The sequence below is a fragment of the Rhagoletis pomonella genome, unplaced genomic scaffold (genome assembly GCF_013731165.1).
Source record: "Rhagoletis pomonella isolate Grant_MI unplaced genomic scaffold, Rhpom_1.0 Rhpom_scaffold_00009, whole genome shotgun sequence".
Classification (NCBI taxonomy): Eukaryota; Metazoa; Arthropoda; class Insecta; order Diptera; family Tephritidae; genus Rhagoletis; species Rhagoletis pomonella.
The window spans coordinates 17770786-17786233 of NW_023458563.1; the positions used below are offsets into that span (position 1 = coordinate 17770786).

The following is a 15448-nucleotide window of genomic DNA, read 5'->3' on the forward strand; positions in this document are numbered from 1 at the left end:
AAAAAAAAGGACTTGGAACCATTACACCTTTAGGTAGCGATATAATTTATGGCGTACCTGGGCCAAGATTCCAGAAAATTCTGCCAATGGGCCAGTACCAAACCATATTCCAGGCGGAGGTCTTCGCAATCGAAGTCTGTGTTCGCGAATGTCATCGTAGAAGACAAATGAGGCCAGAATAGGATATTCAGGCAGCGTTAAAGGCCTTAGAGTCCTTTAAAACGGCTCAAGGCTTGTAAACTCTTGAACCACCTGGGAGCCCACAATATCGTAGCGCTGTGGTGGGTTCTGGGACATGAAGGGTTTAAAGGCAACGAAAGGAAGGAAGGAAGGGAATAATCTCAAATTGCTGCCCACTGCCGGAAGTCAAAGGGAATAAGACAATCCAAGAGATTCATAACTCTTTCCAGGAGGAACTCCGAAAGACACCTTGAACTTGGAACTATTACTGGCAACCTGACAGCACACTGCAAATTAACGTACCGTTTGAATTAAATGGGTCTTTCTGTAGAGACGGACTGTATGTTTTGGGCACTGGTGAAGGAAACTCCAGAGTATATTCTATGTGCCTGTCTACGAAGCATAAATCGTAGATTGATATACCTTGGAGAACGATTGTATTCTCCATTTAAAATTTGGAACATGGCATCATCCAAAGTGTTGAGCTTTTTAAAAAGCCTAAAGTTGGAGTGATTACAATCAGGATTTAGCACAATATATCTTCTTAGGTCGCAGCGCGGGTATCTCCGACGTAATAATAGTAATATCGTCACTAGATGCGAATTAAGATGCTCGGGTGTTTTAACGACGAAAAAGAACTCGGGAAACAATTTGCGAAAAAAGACGCATAAAAATGGATCAACATCATTTCGGAAAAACTCTTTAGGGAATTCGTATACTGTTACACTCGCAAACATAGTTGACCACGAACATAAGTTTATGCGTCTTTCTTCGCCATCAAAGAGGTTAACGCGGCTTTCCTGCCATCACCTATGTTAAAAGTCTTTCTTCGCCGAAATTTTTTACGCGTCTTTTTTCGCTGTCATCTTTTGAGCTCGCATCTTAATTCGTATCTATTGACGATATGTATGTATGTGTAAAGAGACATACATTTGGATAAGTCTGTACAGTAAAAATGAATGGTTTTACACATAGGGCTGCCAGACGTCCCGGTTTTCCCGGACATGTCCCGGTTTTAGACAATTTGTCCCGGTGTCCCGGTCTAACCTTAAAATGTCCCGGGTTTTGTTTAAGTGTCCCGTTTTTCGATTTGATTGCACAAGTTTTGCATAAAAATGACTACACTGAGAGATAAAACGCGTTGTAATATTAAGAAAAATTGTATGAATTTACTGGGGGAAATAACGCATAGTAAACATGAATCTTTTTTATTTGACTATCATTTTAAAATTTTCGTTGAATCAAACTGAACATTTGAATGCACATTTACATGTCTGACTGTAGCTGAGTGCATGAAGATGCTTGCCACAATTTGCTAATTTCCAGAGCGTCAGGGTTCAAATCCCATTACAGGCAGCATGGAATTTAAATACATATTTTTTAACTTAATTATGAAAAAGCATCCGTTAAGTGCAAAGCGCTTCATTTTAATATTGGCGTATTTCAATTGAATAATTCTATACTAAATACTAAAATTTGTATACTTAAATTTATTACGAGTTGGGTTGGTGCTCTTTCATATGCGTTTTTTTTTTTAATTTAGCACGTTTTGCACAAGCAATAGTAAATGATTAATATAAGTATGTACCTAAATACGTTAAAATGACATGCACAGAGTTTTACAATTATATTAAGCAAATGCCAGAAGTTTTGAAACAAGTTCACAGCAACGAAACAAATGACTGATATTTTAATGTTACCTTGTATTTATATATGTAATACTTCTATATTGGCAGTAAGCTAACTTCTCAATGTCTAAGCATTCCGAAATCAAAGCGAGACAGTCTAGTACGGTTTTTGTCAATGTATTGTGTACTTGAGTGCCGTTTTTGTATATGTGTTGTGTACATGTTTATTTATAAACGTGTGTGTTCCTTTTCTTTCGTACGTGTTTATTGAAACATCTGTACTGTAGTGTTTTCGGACGGTACTAGCACTTACTGCCAATATAGGAGTATTACATATATGCTTGTATTTAATTTTTTTTATTTCGTGAGACCGAGATTACTTATAAGTACCGTGCCGTACAAAATTATTGGCTCGGAGACTCTTTCATCTGATCACAATTTCTAATCAGATCTTTTACAAAATTTTTAAAATGTAGCTTTTGAGCTAATTAGCAAAGTGCAAGTCTCAAGTTACCAGAAAATTTCGTTGATTTTTGCAATTATTTATTTTTTGCTGACAGTGTCTTCCACATACAAAAAAATTCGAACATAGTTTGTATGGAAGAAACTATCAGTAAAAACAATACCAAAAATCAACTAAATTTTTATGGGCTGCAAAACTTCATTTTCAAAATTTTTATAAAAAGGTCTGAATAGAAAGTTGCGAATTTGTATGCAAATTTATTGCATTTTCCCGAGTTTTGCACAAAGTTTAGAAATTTTATTTTTATGTTTTCTGATGTATTTAGTATAAACTCTATTTTTATAAGGAACAAAAAGGTACATGCATTGTTAAAAATTCTCTGTGCTTTAGTTGTGATAAATTGTTTTGTTTTGCTGGTGTCCGTTGTATTGATCTCATGAGCTCATGTTTTTATGTTTTTGTTTGACAAAATAAAATTTTACTACATCCTTTCGTACGTTGAAGTAAAATATTACATCCCAAAAAAAATTTTGGTAGGTTTTGGTTGGTTATGGTAGGAAACTTTGGTAGAAAACTTTGGTAGAAAAAAATGTGTCTGTGGCAACGCTGGTCGATACCCTGCAGTGAAAAACCAAACCATTTAGTATCAATACCAGTTCTTAACTAGTATGTGCTAAAGCGATGGCCTACCAGTTCGAAAATTTCGAAGAAGCGTGCAGCGACATCTGCCTTTGAATTGCCAAAACCAAACTTAAGACGGAATTAATTGCTTTTCTTACAAATGACGGCTTTGGCGTCGCGTGAAGACTGGCGGTTCTGGTGCTGAGGTCGCAGGTTCGTGTCCGCTTGGGGGTGGTTAAGATTTTTGAAATTGATTCAATGTAAGTCAATATAATTATTTCAATTTAAATGTAGGCAATAAACTTCAAAATCTAATTTCATTGCAGAAAAATACGCATTAGGGAAGAAATACTTTTGCCACAAAACAAGAAATTAATAAAGATATATTATTTTTAGTAAATTGTAAAAATACAATAAAAATCCTAAAAAAACAAAAAAAAAATAAATATGAATAAATTTCCCTGCGCCAGGATTGAACCGCGGACATCAGTAATACCGCGCCAGTGCTCTGCTATGTCGGCCATTGCGACTGTTGGAGCGCCGCACAGTGGGGCAAAAAGGGTTGCTTTGGACAAATTAATTTTGAGAGCCTAAATATGAACCGATTTCAAGTTACTTTTTTTTTTAAATAAAAAATTAAATTTCGCGTCGACTTATCCGTGGCAACTTTTTAAAAAGCTCTAGCTTTTTATTTATTTATGTTGATGTTGAAAACTAGTAGAAAAAAAAATTTTACGTTTAAATGTTTCCAATTAACTAATACTAGTCACGAGATCGATCTTTTTGTTTTTTTTAATTGTAGTAAATTTAATGTAGATTAAGAAAAAGCATATTAGGATACCATCAACCCCTAAATTAGGGCTTGAAATAAGGAGTGAGTGGCTAAAATCCAGAAAATTCACTGAAAAACATTGTAAAGTGTTTTCGTAGCAGGCGAAAACGATTCCAAAAATTATTTCTGCAAGGGGAAATTTATTGAGATATCATTCATCCTTAATTTAAAGGTCGAAATAAGGGGAAAGTTGCGAAAAACCAGAAACTTCAAGAAATTGATGTCGATTTTCTTTTTGCTGTACCTCAAACGCAAATCATGTTACCGACACATTTTTTTTTTTCCAATTAACTAATACTAGTCACGAGATCGATCTTTTTGTTTTTTTTAATTGTAGTAAATTTAATATAGATTAAGGAAAAGCTTATCAGGATACCATCAACCCCTAAATTTGGGGTTAAAATAAAAGGTGAGTGGCTAAAGCCCAGAAATTTCATTGAAAAACATTGTAAAGTGTTTTCGTAGGAGGCGAAAACAATTTAAAAAAGGAACAATCCAGCGCCTTCGTCTTTGTATCGGTATCATGATTTGCGTTTGAGATATGTACAGCAAAAAGAAAAGCGAAAAGACATCGAGTTCTTGAATTTTCTGGTTTTTCGCAACTGATATCCCAATAAATTACACCTATCAGAAATAATTTTTGGAATCGTTTTCGCCTCCTACGAAAACACTTTACAATGTTTTTCAGTGAATTTTCTCGGTTTTAGCCACAATATCCTAATAAGCTTTTTCTTAATCTACATTAAATTTACTACAATTAAAAAAAAATTATCAATATGGTGATTTGCCTCTGAGATACAGCAAAAGGAAAATCGAAAGGTCATAAATTTTTTAAACATGGTCAACTTCGCCCCTCATCAGCCCTTAAAGTAAAACGTGATAACGTTCGCTTTAGTTTTCCTTTAATCGACATAACTTGAACTTTATTCATAAAAAAAATATTGCGCTATCTCTTTCCTTCTCGTTATATTAGATTTTAAACAAAAGTGATTTAGCTTATAGTGCGCGGCCATCTTGGATTTACAATGATAGCAGATATTCAAAAACTATGGGAAATGCAAAATATATGCAAATATGCTTGGCGTAAATCTTCTTCATTTTGAATTCAACGAATTTCTGTCTTGGTCCAGGATCTCTTGGATGCTAAACAAAAATATGCAATTTCATAGAATTCCGATGTCTATTTATTACATACTTGGGAAGTTCACTTCCAAAGATTTTTCGTCCCCCATATTGAAATTTTTGCAATAGTCCTTTCTTTCCATATTTAATAACCGGGGACGTTTTCTCAATTTTTAAGTTAAATTTTCTTTCTCCATTGTCACTAAAGCCCAATTTCAGATGGCCTACTTAAGTAGAGATTGTTGATTAACTTCCACTATTCATTTTCAGATCAGGATTGATTGGTTGATTTTTTGCTCAGTGTACATATGTATGATACTAACATATCTATCTCTCATTTACTAAAAGCCTGTTAACTCAAAAAAGGAAATTTGTGAGCAAATGATGCAGAATTACCAGGTATATCACACTGTGTAATTATGTCATGCTAAAATCTTGTGTAGTTTCCGCGTAAAAAGACAATATGCATCACTCTGCACTTTGGAACCAATTTGAACCTCTTAAACCCGTCTAATGAAAAATTTCGTGTTTTTTTTTTTGTTATGACAGCATTTTAGTAAATAAGCCATATCTAATTAAAAGCTTTTATGCAAATAATAAAACACAGTTTATTTTTAGTGATTTTGTGCCAGAGAACAATCTGCCTTTGGGGATCGATGTGTTCGGCGACCGGATGTTCATAACTACTCCACGATGGAAGGATGGCGTTCCCGCTAGTCTTAACTATCTCCCATTTCCCACAAAAGAACGGAGTCCTGCCTTACGCCCATATCCCGATTGGAATGCTCATAGTGCTGTTCAACAACCGAACTGCGCCAAACTCATATCCGTTTACCGCAGCTCGATCGATGTTTGCGGCCGTTTGTGGTTAATCGATTCGGGCATCGTAAACGCTACAGTAAACTTAAACCAGATTTGCCCACCAAAAATCGTCGCTTTCGAATTAGCTACCGATGAAATGGTGGTCAGCTTTACACTACCGCCGGAGCAAGTCAAACAGGACTCATTGCACTCGAATATTTTGGCCGATGTGCGCGCGAGTCAATGCGATGATGCCCACGTCTATGTTACGGATGTTTGGCGCTTCGGAATAGTCGTCTACAGTTTGGCCAAGAATCGCAGTTGGCGAGTTACGAACTACAATCTTAATCCGAATCCGGTTGCATCTGATTTTAATGTTTATGGACTGAACTTCCAGTGGTTAGACGGTGTATTTGGTATGAGTTTGTCCTTGGTGCAGCACAACAAGTCTACGCTGTATTTTCATCCAATGGCTAGTTTTAAGGTAAAAATGTAACGCATACTCGTAAAATTTTTATAAAATCCCTTTTTACCGAACTTGTCCGGCTTCTTTGTCTTTACTATAGGAGTTTGCTATTTCTACAGACCTTTTACGAGACGAGAGCCTGTGGCCAGCGCGTGCTCAGGAGGTAGCCAAACATTTCGTCGAAATCGGCGATCGCGGACCCTTAAGCCAGTCGTCTGCAGCCGGTATTGCTCGAAACGGAGTTATGTTCTACACACAGGTGCATCAGGATAATATCGGTTGTTGGGATACCGCGAAGCCATATGTGCGTGGCAATTTAGCAATGTTGCTAAGCAGCAGGCAAACATTGGTGCAGTTCCCCAACGATATGAAGATTGACCAGGAACCCCAGCAGGGTGTCTGGGTGATGAGCAATCGCCTCCCGATCTATCTCTACGGTCAGCTGGATTACAGCGATATTAATTTCCGTATTTTGCGCGCAGAAGTGGAAGAAGTCATTCGCAACTCCGTGTGTGACCCGAAAGTAAAGGAAGTGCACGCTGACATCCCCGTTGTGGTGGAGTTACACGAGGGACAATGTTACTGAGTTTTTAGTTCTATTTTTTGCCAAACTTATTTTATAAAAATTCGAATTGCAAATCACATTAAAAATGTTTAATAAAGTAATGAATATGAAGAAAATGCACTATCGTAAATGTGTTTTTATTAATGGCCACGAGAATCAACACCTAAATATGAGCACTTCCGTGGCAAGGTGTCCCGCGGCCGAAAACCAAATCGCTTCTGATTGATGACTTTGATCTGGTAATACTAAGGCTGATATCTTTACTGTTTCTCATAGTATTACACTGTTCCAGCCTCAAAACTGCGTACTATTATTTACTGTTTTTTATTTAATAGAATACTTTATGTTAATTCATATAAATACTGAAAAAACTAACTTTAATGCGTGAACGTTTGGAAGATACAAATTTATTAATCGCGATTCAACTCTGTACAAAAAATATAATGCAATGCAAGGCTGTTATCGAATATGAATCGCTGGGTGGACATAAATAAACCATGTATATCAATTAAGCTTGGACGCATAAAAAACTCGATCAGCAGGTCTTAACCTAGAATTGTTGCCACTTCTTGTAATCGCTATTCTAGGCACGAGTACATTTGTAGCTCATATTGAACAATTGAACTACATACATATCGTCGCTACCATATCAAACTATCGAATGTGCAAAAATGCTTTTTCAATTACCATACTTTGCGCATGCGTTTAGGCCAGAGCTGAGCAGCTTCGGCAGTTTAATGAAGCTTTCGCTGCCTTCTCAAGCAGAGCGTGTATGTATATGCGAATACGACGCGACGATGCTGCCCAGGTCGGGTTTAGACCAGTGTTGCCAGTTTGCGGGATTTCGCCCTTTTTTCGGGATTTTATGACTAAAAAGGGCGAATGGGATTTTCTGACGAAAAACGGGATTTTTGTCATTCCATACCAAGCAATAAAATTTACACTCAAAAAAAGTTGTCATCAGGACGATGCTATTTAGCCATCAACATCAACTTTCGGGCATCTCTTTTTCCTCATTAATCATCTTATCTAAATGATAGTTTCAATTGTTACATAGAAATATTTTTCGTTGTTATATTGAAACCGAAAATAACCAAAAATACTATACTGGTCTCAATTTGATATTGTTAAGGGCAAACTTGTCTTTTTCCTCATCAAATTAATAACCAAAATACCAATATAATATTTTTCAATACACTCTTTATATTATTAATGGTTATGTTGATGCCGAAAAATGAGACTCTTTAAAGTTTCTTATTAACACTACGTGTACTAAACCAATAGTGATACTTTTTTTTTAGTGTAATTATTGATAAATGAGAAAAAGCTGCCATACTCTGTGGCAGGGTTGTTGCGAATATTCGCATTCGCAACCGCGGAACTTCCGCACAAATGTTGACATTCGCATTCGCAATAATCCATGCGGAGCTTTTGCGAATGCGAATATTGTGCAAGTGCACTGATAAAACGTATATCTGGCAAACAAAAAATTGTATCCAACATCTGTTTGCCTGTGGAGATGCTACGTTAAGACTGCCCCCTACGTCGACCTTCGTTCATAATTTAAAGTCAAAGAGTAAGAAAATAGTACGTATTTCCAGCGGAAATGTTCAACGGTTGGCTATAAAGAGCGTCGACTATTTGCGCGTGAAAAGATTACCTTTAATTAGGTAAGAATTATGTAACTATCGAATATTATTTGTCAAAGGTCTGTTGAAAAAACTGGATGCATCGCTAGTTTTTTCTACTTTTTCTTAGAAAAGTGTAATTATTAATTTCTCATAAAACTTATTATTCTTAAGTTCCGTGTTTCCTTTTATTAGTCTTTTAGCTCGAAAACAAAAACATTTATTTTGGCTGCGTTTCTTTAGACATTCCGGATAATCCCATTTCACAGCCGGAATAAACAGAATTCGTTTGAAATATGCGTTAACATATCATCAGGAACGTTCTAAAGAATAAGTAAACAGAAAAGTTTATTCCAAACGTTCAGAATGAATAAAGAAATGTAGCCTTTAATTTCGTGTTAATTGTCAAAATTAGCACGCATAGAAATAAAGATGAAATTATATGTAAATAAGTCGACAGCAAGTTCACAAAATAAATAAATAAAATAAAAATGAAAACTTTTTAATATACAAGGCTTTTATTAATGGACTAAAAAGTAGAAAATAATATTTCTCAGTCCCACAGAATTTGTTTTGATAACTTTTGATTTTGAAATTTTAGCAAAAGTCGTTATAAACAATTAATGACATTGAAAACGAAAAACGTGGAGCGCATGCAGTACAAAGCAAGGTACATTGAACAGGTAGTATCAGTAGAGCAGCTGATTTGATTTATTTTCCAATTATTTGGTCTCGAAAATGTCAAATATTTTTAATTTTTTCTCACGAAAATTATAAGTTGTTAAAATCCATTTGCTTGTGAAACCTTTTTCCATACAAAACAAGCGATTGAATAGCAGCTTTTGGAACGTTCGCCCAACTCGGCAGCACGACCGCTGATTACTGGGCCTTGCAAAGTATGGATCAATGCTTCGAGAAGCAAACAAATTTACTAGGAAAGAAAGTTGCATCAATTTTTATTTTTTCCAATTTCAATTTTTTATTTTTTATAATTTTTTGTATTTCACATGGCACGCTTTGATTTAGAAGAAAAAATTCAGAACAGTTTTTGACACTTTCGATACCAGAAGCAACAACAAAATACACGCAAATGATGTTTTTGCTCTACTGATACTACCTGTTTAATGTGCCTTGGTACAAAGCATTTGATTTTGTTATACTTATTTATTTATTTATTCAGTCTACAGAAAAATGTTTTCTTACAGACAATTGAGATAAAAAGATTTAGATATTTAAGTATGTATGATATATTACAGAGTAAACTAATTATACATATTCATGTATGTATGATACATTACAGAGTGAAATAATTATAAATATTAACTTGTAAAGATAATAATGATATACAATAGCAATTTGGGTAGCTGACGAGGCCTTTTCTCCAGTCTACTTTTGTGTGCGGCGGACGGAAAGACCTAGTTTCAGCTCCGCGCTGTTTACAGGCCGTTGATCATGGTCGGAAAGGCCGAGCTTCCGATCCATGTTCCCGTAGTCATTACTATGTAAGTGAGGCAGGCGGAAAGTCCTAGTTTCCGCTCCGCGCTATAGACGAACTGTTGGGCGAGGTCGGAAAGGCCGAGTTTCCGATCCCTACTCGTATTGTCCTACGCGGTCGTGGAAATATACGAAGCCGTTACAATTGTACTAAGCGGTCATAGATATTGTGTAATTTTTTAGTTCACGGTTACAGATATTAGTTTATTTAGTTAACTTGTTGAGCAAAGTTTTCTTTATTACAAAAAGCGATTCAGATGTATCGAAGCAATCATAATGCTTGTTAAAATCTTGGCATAAACACCGAAAAGCATCATGCATTTCAAAGTTTGATTTACAAATACTCAGCACAATAGGTTTAAAATGTCTCGTGGGTCTTGTAGGAATACAAAAATTTATCTCACTCAGTAAAAAGGGACTACTGACCATCCCGTTCATTAATTTAATTAAAAAAAGAACACCAAACATATCTCTACGACTCTAAAGCGTCGGCTTTCAAATTTTCCTTATATATATATAAAATAGTACCCTGAAATTCCAGCTTAATAGGGTTGAATTCTGGTTTCGGATCCATAGTTACACCTAGGTCAATGAAATTGGTCACTTGCTCAACATTGTGGTCAGATATCATATACGAATACGGGTAGAACGATTTTCTAGAGAAGGTAATGAATTTACACTTTTTCAAATTGAGTGACATGGAATTTGCTTCACACCACTCGAAAATGCAGGTTAGGTCAGCTTGCAAATGCTCCCTATCTTCTGCAGTACTAATGTACTTAAAGAGCTTAACATCATCAGCGTACATTAAGCATTTCGAGTAATTCAACACTTTGGAAAGTCATTTATAAATAAAATAAACAAGACGGGATCAAGATGGCTGCCCTGAGGTACGCCGGACGTGACATGTATGGGCCGGGAGGTACAATTTTTAAAAATTATTCTTTGTTTCCTATCCACTAAGTAAGAAGAAAGCCAGCTGAGAAGAATAGAAGGGAAACCAATTCGATCAAGTTTATATATAAGGCTTGAATGAGATACTTTATCAAATGCCTTGCTGAAATCAGTGTAAATCACGTCCGTTCGAAGATTGTTTTTAAACCCATTAGACACATAAGTAGTGAATTCACGAAGATTGGATACAGTTGATTTACCTTTGCAAAAACCGTGTTGCGATAGATCAATAGCAGAAGTAATAGAGTGAGATAGTTCTTCCGTAACGATTGCCTCAAAAACTTTAGGAATAGCACTATAGTTTACGATGTTAGTCCTTCCAGGAAGATGGGCTGAGAGGCTTATACAAATACTCTGCACAGCTTTTAAGAACACTTGTGGGTATACCGTCTGGGCCAGCTGTATATGAAATTTTCAAACAATTCAAATGAATGAGGACGTCCGCAGCAGATATCGATGGAATTCGGATATAATCAAATGATGGCAGAAAGAATGGGTAGCTAGATAGATTCGAATTTAGTTGGGAAGATGTAGAACAGGTAGAGTAGTTTGACTCGAAGAAACCAGCAAACGTATCGGCAATAATATTTTCGTCACTGGAGACTAAGTCATTTAACTTCAATGTTGAGGGATAACCGTTAGTCTTACGCTTTGTGTTCACAAAGGCGTAAAACGATTTGGGATTAGAAACTATATTGAGTCGAACCCTGTTAATATAATTATTGTAACACTTCTTGTTCAATACATTGTATTTATGCCTAAGAATGGAGTACGCGGAGTAGTGAGAAGACAAGCCAGATTTTTTAAAAAGCTTAAATACTTTGAATTTTTGATTTTTAAGCGTTTTAATTCGCCAGTAAACCACTCAGCGTTAGACGTTACGTTAGCTTCCTTAACAAGAGGAATGATTTCCTGAAAATATGGCGTAAGGAATTGCTAAAATGTAAGGCACTATCTTCAGCATTCCCATCATACTGGGGCCAAGTTATCTTCGATATCTCTAACCTGCTGTTTTAAATGAGTAACGCCCCGCTCATGATTTTTTACAGGTAAAGCAACATGAGTTGCGTGAATTTATCAAGGACAATTCTAGTGGTGGGTGGTGAGAATCAACAGGGGTAATCAAAGCATAGCTAGGGGCTATTGTGACGTTGGAAACGTCGTCCACAAAAACTAAATCCAGACATTTACCTAAGTTATTACTAATAGAGTTGATCTGGTAAAGACTAAGGTCTGAAAGATCGTTCAAGAATTGATTGAAGAGATCACGAGAGGAATTTGGTACTAGAATACCATCTATTAGATCCCAAGAAACACCCGCAAGATTGAAGTCACCCAGGACAATAACAGTATCGGAGGGCTTCACCATGGCATGTAGAGAGAGCAGTAAGGAGGAGTGTTTTAAATAAACAGAAAGGCTCGAGTTAGGTGGTATATAAGCAGCAACAAGATAAGCGCTAATAGAACGATATCTTATTCGAACGCAGAGGAATTCACCTGCATCAGTGTCAGTGAACTCAATTTCTTCAGAAGAAAGGTCAGTCTGGACAGCTATTAAGACGCCTCCACCTTTTTTTATTTAAGCGGTCGTTTCGAAACACTTCATAATAAGGACACAAAATTTCGGAGTTGAACACATTCGGCTTGAGCCAGGTTTCAGTAAACACCAGTACTTTGAAGTCAAAATCATAGAACTGCAAGTGTAACCTTGATAGCTTTGTGTTCAAACCTCTCACATTTTGGTAGTAAATGCTAATGGTGAGGTTACTTATTAGTTTTTTGATGCCGTGGTGGAAGACGGAAGTTGAGCCAAATTTTGTCCTTGCGGTCTAGATCTAAATTCAAATTCGCGAATGAAGGCCCCGCTTGGCCAAAAAGATGGGCTCATTACTCTATCAAAGCAGTCTTCGGATATGTCTATATTAAAAGAAGAAATGAATCTGAACTTGCGTACATGCAACTCATTTGCTATCAGCCTGGGAGTTAAATACCCCTTCACATCATCGACAGTGGTATCTTTTGAAAACCTAGATACAAAAACCGATTTTTTGGAAGGGACAACGATTAAATCCCTCGGAACGGGGTTAACGTAATCGGAAATGGTTTCAGATGTGGTAGAGGGTTGCGGAACAGTTGTAAACTTTTTGGAAGGAGCAACGATGGCTCCGGATGTGGTAGGGGGTTGAGATGTAGTTGTGGAGTTTTTGGAAGGAGCAACGACTACTTCCTTCGGAACGGTTATGACGCAATCGGAGATGGCTTTAGATGTGGTGGAGGGTTGAGATGAAGCTGTTGAACAGGAATTTAGTGAGACTCCAGTAGAAGAAGGGCGTGGTTGGGGAGATTCAGTCCGCTGAGGAATCGGTGTGTTAAAACTTATGAGTTCTTTGTTCATAGCCGGAGTCAAAAGTGGGCGGTTCTGCGGAAGATCAAGGTCCACAGTGATGGGATTCAACACAATATTTTCCACGCCTCTCCTACGACTTTTAAGACCTTTTCCAGGAGAAGGAGAGGAGGAAGTATCTAATAATTTCAATTCTTTGAATTCATCCTCATACTCCTTGAACTTCTCGTTGAGAAGTTTTAGCTCTTTGCTTATCTCCGAAAATCCATTTCTGGCGGTTCTAAATAGTTTACAGAGATCCACAACAGTTTTTTTACACTTTGGACATGACCAGCGAAGTCCATTGTCTCCAATAATCATATCCAGAATTCTCCCATTAAAACCAGCACACTTTAAATGCGACAGTTCATCGCAAAGCCAGCACGCCACAAAACGGTCCGAACCGGCTTTTACATTACATTTTTCGAACAGACAGGACATTTTTAGCGAATTTTATTAAAAAAGAATAAAAATAGCGAAATTAGGAATGTATTGTACGAAAACGTTTCAAGCTCACAGTAATTGGCAGTTTAATAGCTAGTGGTCTTATTTAGTGAAGTTCAATGGTTAGAAACCGTGCTGAACTTAACAGTTTTAAAGCCATTGAGTTAGCAAAATCAGCTGTCACCAAGAAAGCGACTGTCGATGGTAAACAAAGGTGTGTGTAAAGCGCGAAAGAAAGCAAAATGAACAAACAAATGCGATATTCCTTACACTCTCACACAAAAGCAACAATAATGCACCAAAACAGGCAAATATGCACGAAGGCCGACAAAATAAAACTTTTAAATCAACGCACTTTATGACTAAATCAAGTCAACTTATTAGAATTTGGCTTCAGTTAACTTTTTTCGGTGTGAATAACACAAATTAGAACTGCTTAGCACTTTGTAAAAGAGTTAAACTTAGGAAATTCTTTCAAGCGAAAGTTTAAGTGACCGCACAGTACGAACGTTGCCAGATTATCATTGAAAATAGTCAAACTACATAACATTCTATAGCGAAAGTACAAAGTTGAGATCGATTTTTAGCGGTCGTTATTCATATGCCCACATACATACATATGTTACTTTTCATATCAAGTCAAGTGTATTACATGCGCCCACGCTTTTAATTTTCAATGTCATTAATTGTTTATAATGATAATAATAGATTGGCGCTTACACATATGTTAGTGTTTGGCCGAGCTTCTCCTCCGATTTGTGGCGTGCGCCTTGATGTTGTCACACAAAGCGGAGGGACCTACAGTTTTACGCCGACTCCGAACGGCGATTGTGTTTTTATGAGAAGCTGTTTTTCATGGCAGAAATACACTTGGAGATTTGCCATTGCCTGCCGAGGGACGACCGCTGTTAAGAACAAACGTTTTTTCTAAATTTTTTGCGATGTTGCTTTGACCAGGGCTTGAACCCAGGTGCTGCGGAGTGGAAGCGCGCACGTTTACCACTACACCACAGCGGCCGACTAAAATTTCAAAATCAAAAGTTATAAAAATAGATTCCGTGGGACTGAGAAATATTATTTTCTACTTTTTAGTCCATTTATAAAAGCGTGTATATTAGAAAGTTTTTTTTATTTTCTACTTTTTAGTCTTGTCTGTACAAAATTTTGCGATAGATATCAAAATAATTCAACTTGCAGTGAAAGAGAACAGAAGACTATGCAAGCACAATGTTTGCTCACATTTAGTATAACAATAATGTATATATAGTATACATACATATAGCTGCAGTTTATTTCATTTAAAGAAATGGCGTTTCGTCCATTTCCGCTGTGACGTATGTATATAAGTAGTGCACATATTTAAGCTCAATATTAAACCCTTTCTGGCGGTGCGACATCTAGAGTCTTCTAATTGTATCCCCTTGATACGATGCCTACAACGAGGTTGATATCTAGACTAGGTTGATATCTAGAATTTTCCATAAATAGCTTTGCTACATTTATAGTAGGTGCATTCTTTTGCAAACGAGCTACAAAAGACACTCGCTCAAATGACGAAATACACGCAAAGCAAAAACACAAACCGGACTTTTTATCCGAGCTCAGCCAGGTCGGTTAAAAAATACGCGACCTGAAGGCTAGTGTTGGTAAATGAAAAAACTGCTCTATTGTGAATTGTTAATGGGAAAGTGGAGAGGGAAATTTTTGCTTCCTTTTATACATGACTTATGTTTTAAAAGAGTATATATATTACGCAAATACCTCGCATAATTACTCATTTAAATTGGTTTTTGTATCTGAATCCCGTTAAACTAATCAAATTTTCTTGCCAGCTACCAACAGGGTTGCTTAAGTAGCTAAAAGGAAA

General features: G+C 36.6%; 1 protein-coding gene across 1 annotated transcript; it reads left to right on the top strand.

The window, feature by feature from the left end:
- Positions 1-5464: 5464 nt before the first annotated feature.
- Positions 5465-6798, top strand: LOC118745608 (protein yellow; the record flags this gene model as incomplete). Its single annotated transcript, XM_036479121.1, is given in 2 exon segments — positions 5465-6131; positions 6214-6798. Coding segments are annotated over 2 exon segments (1153 nt in total), but the record flags the coding sequence as incomplete, so codon positions are not given.
- Between the last annotated feature and the right edge of the window lie 8650 nt (positions 6799-15448).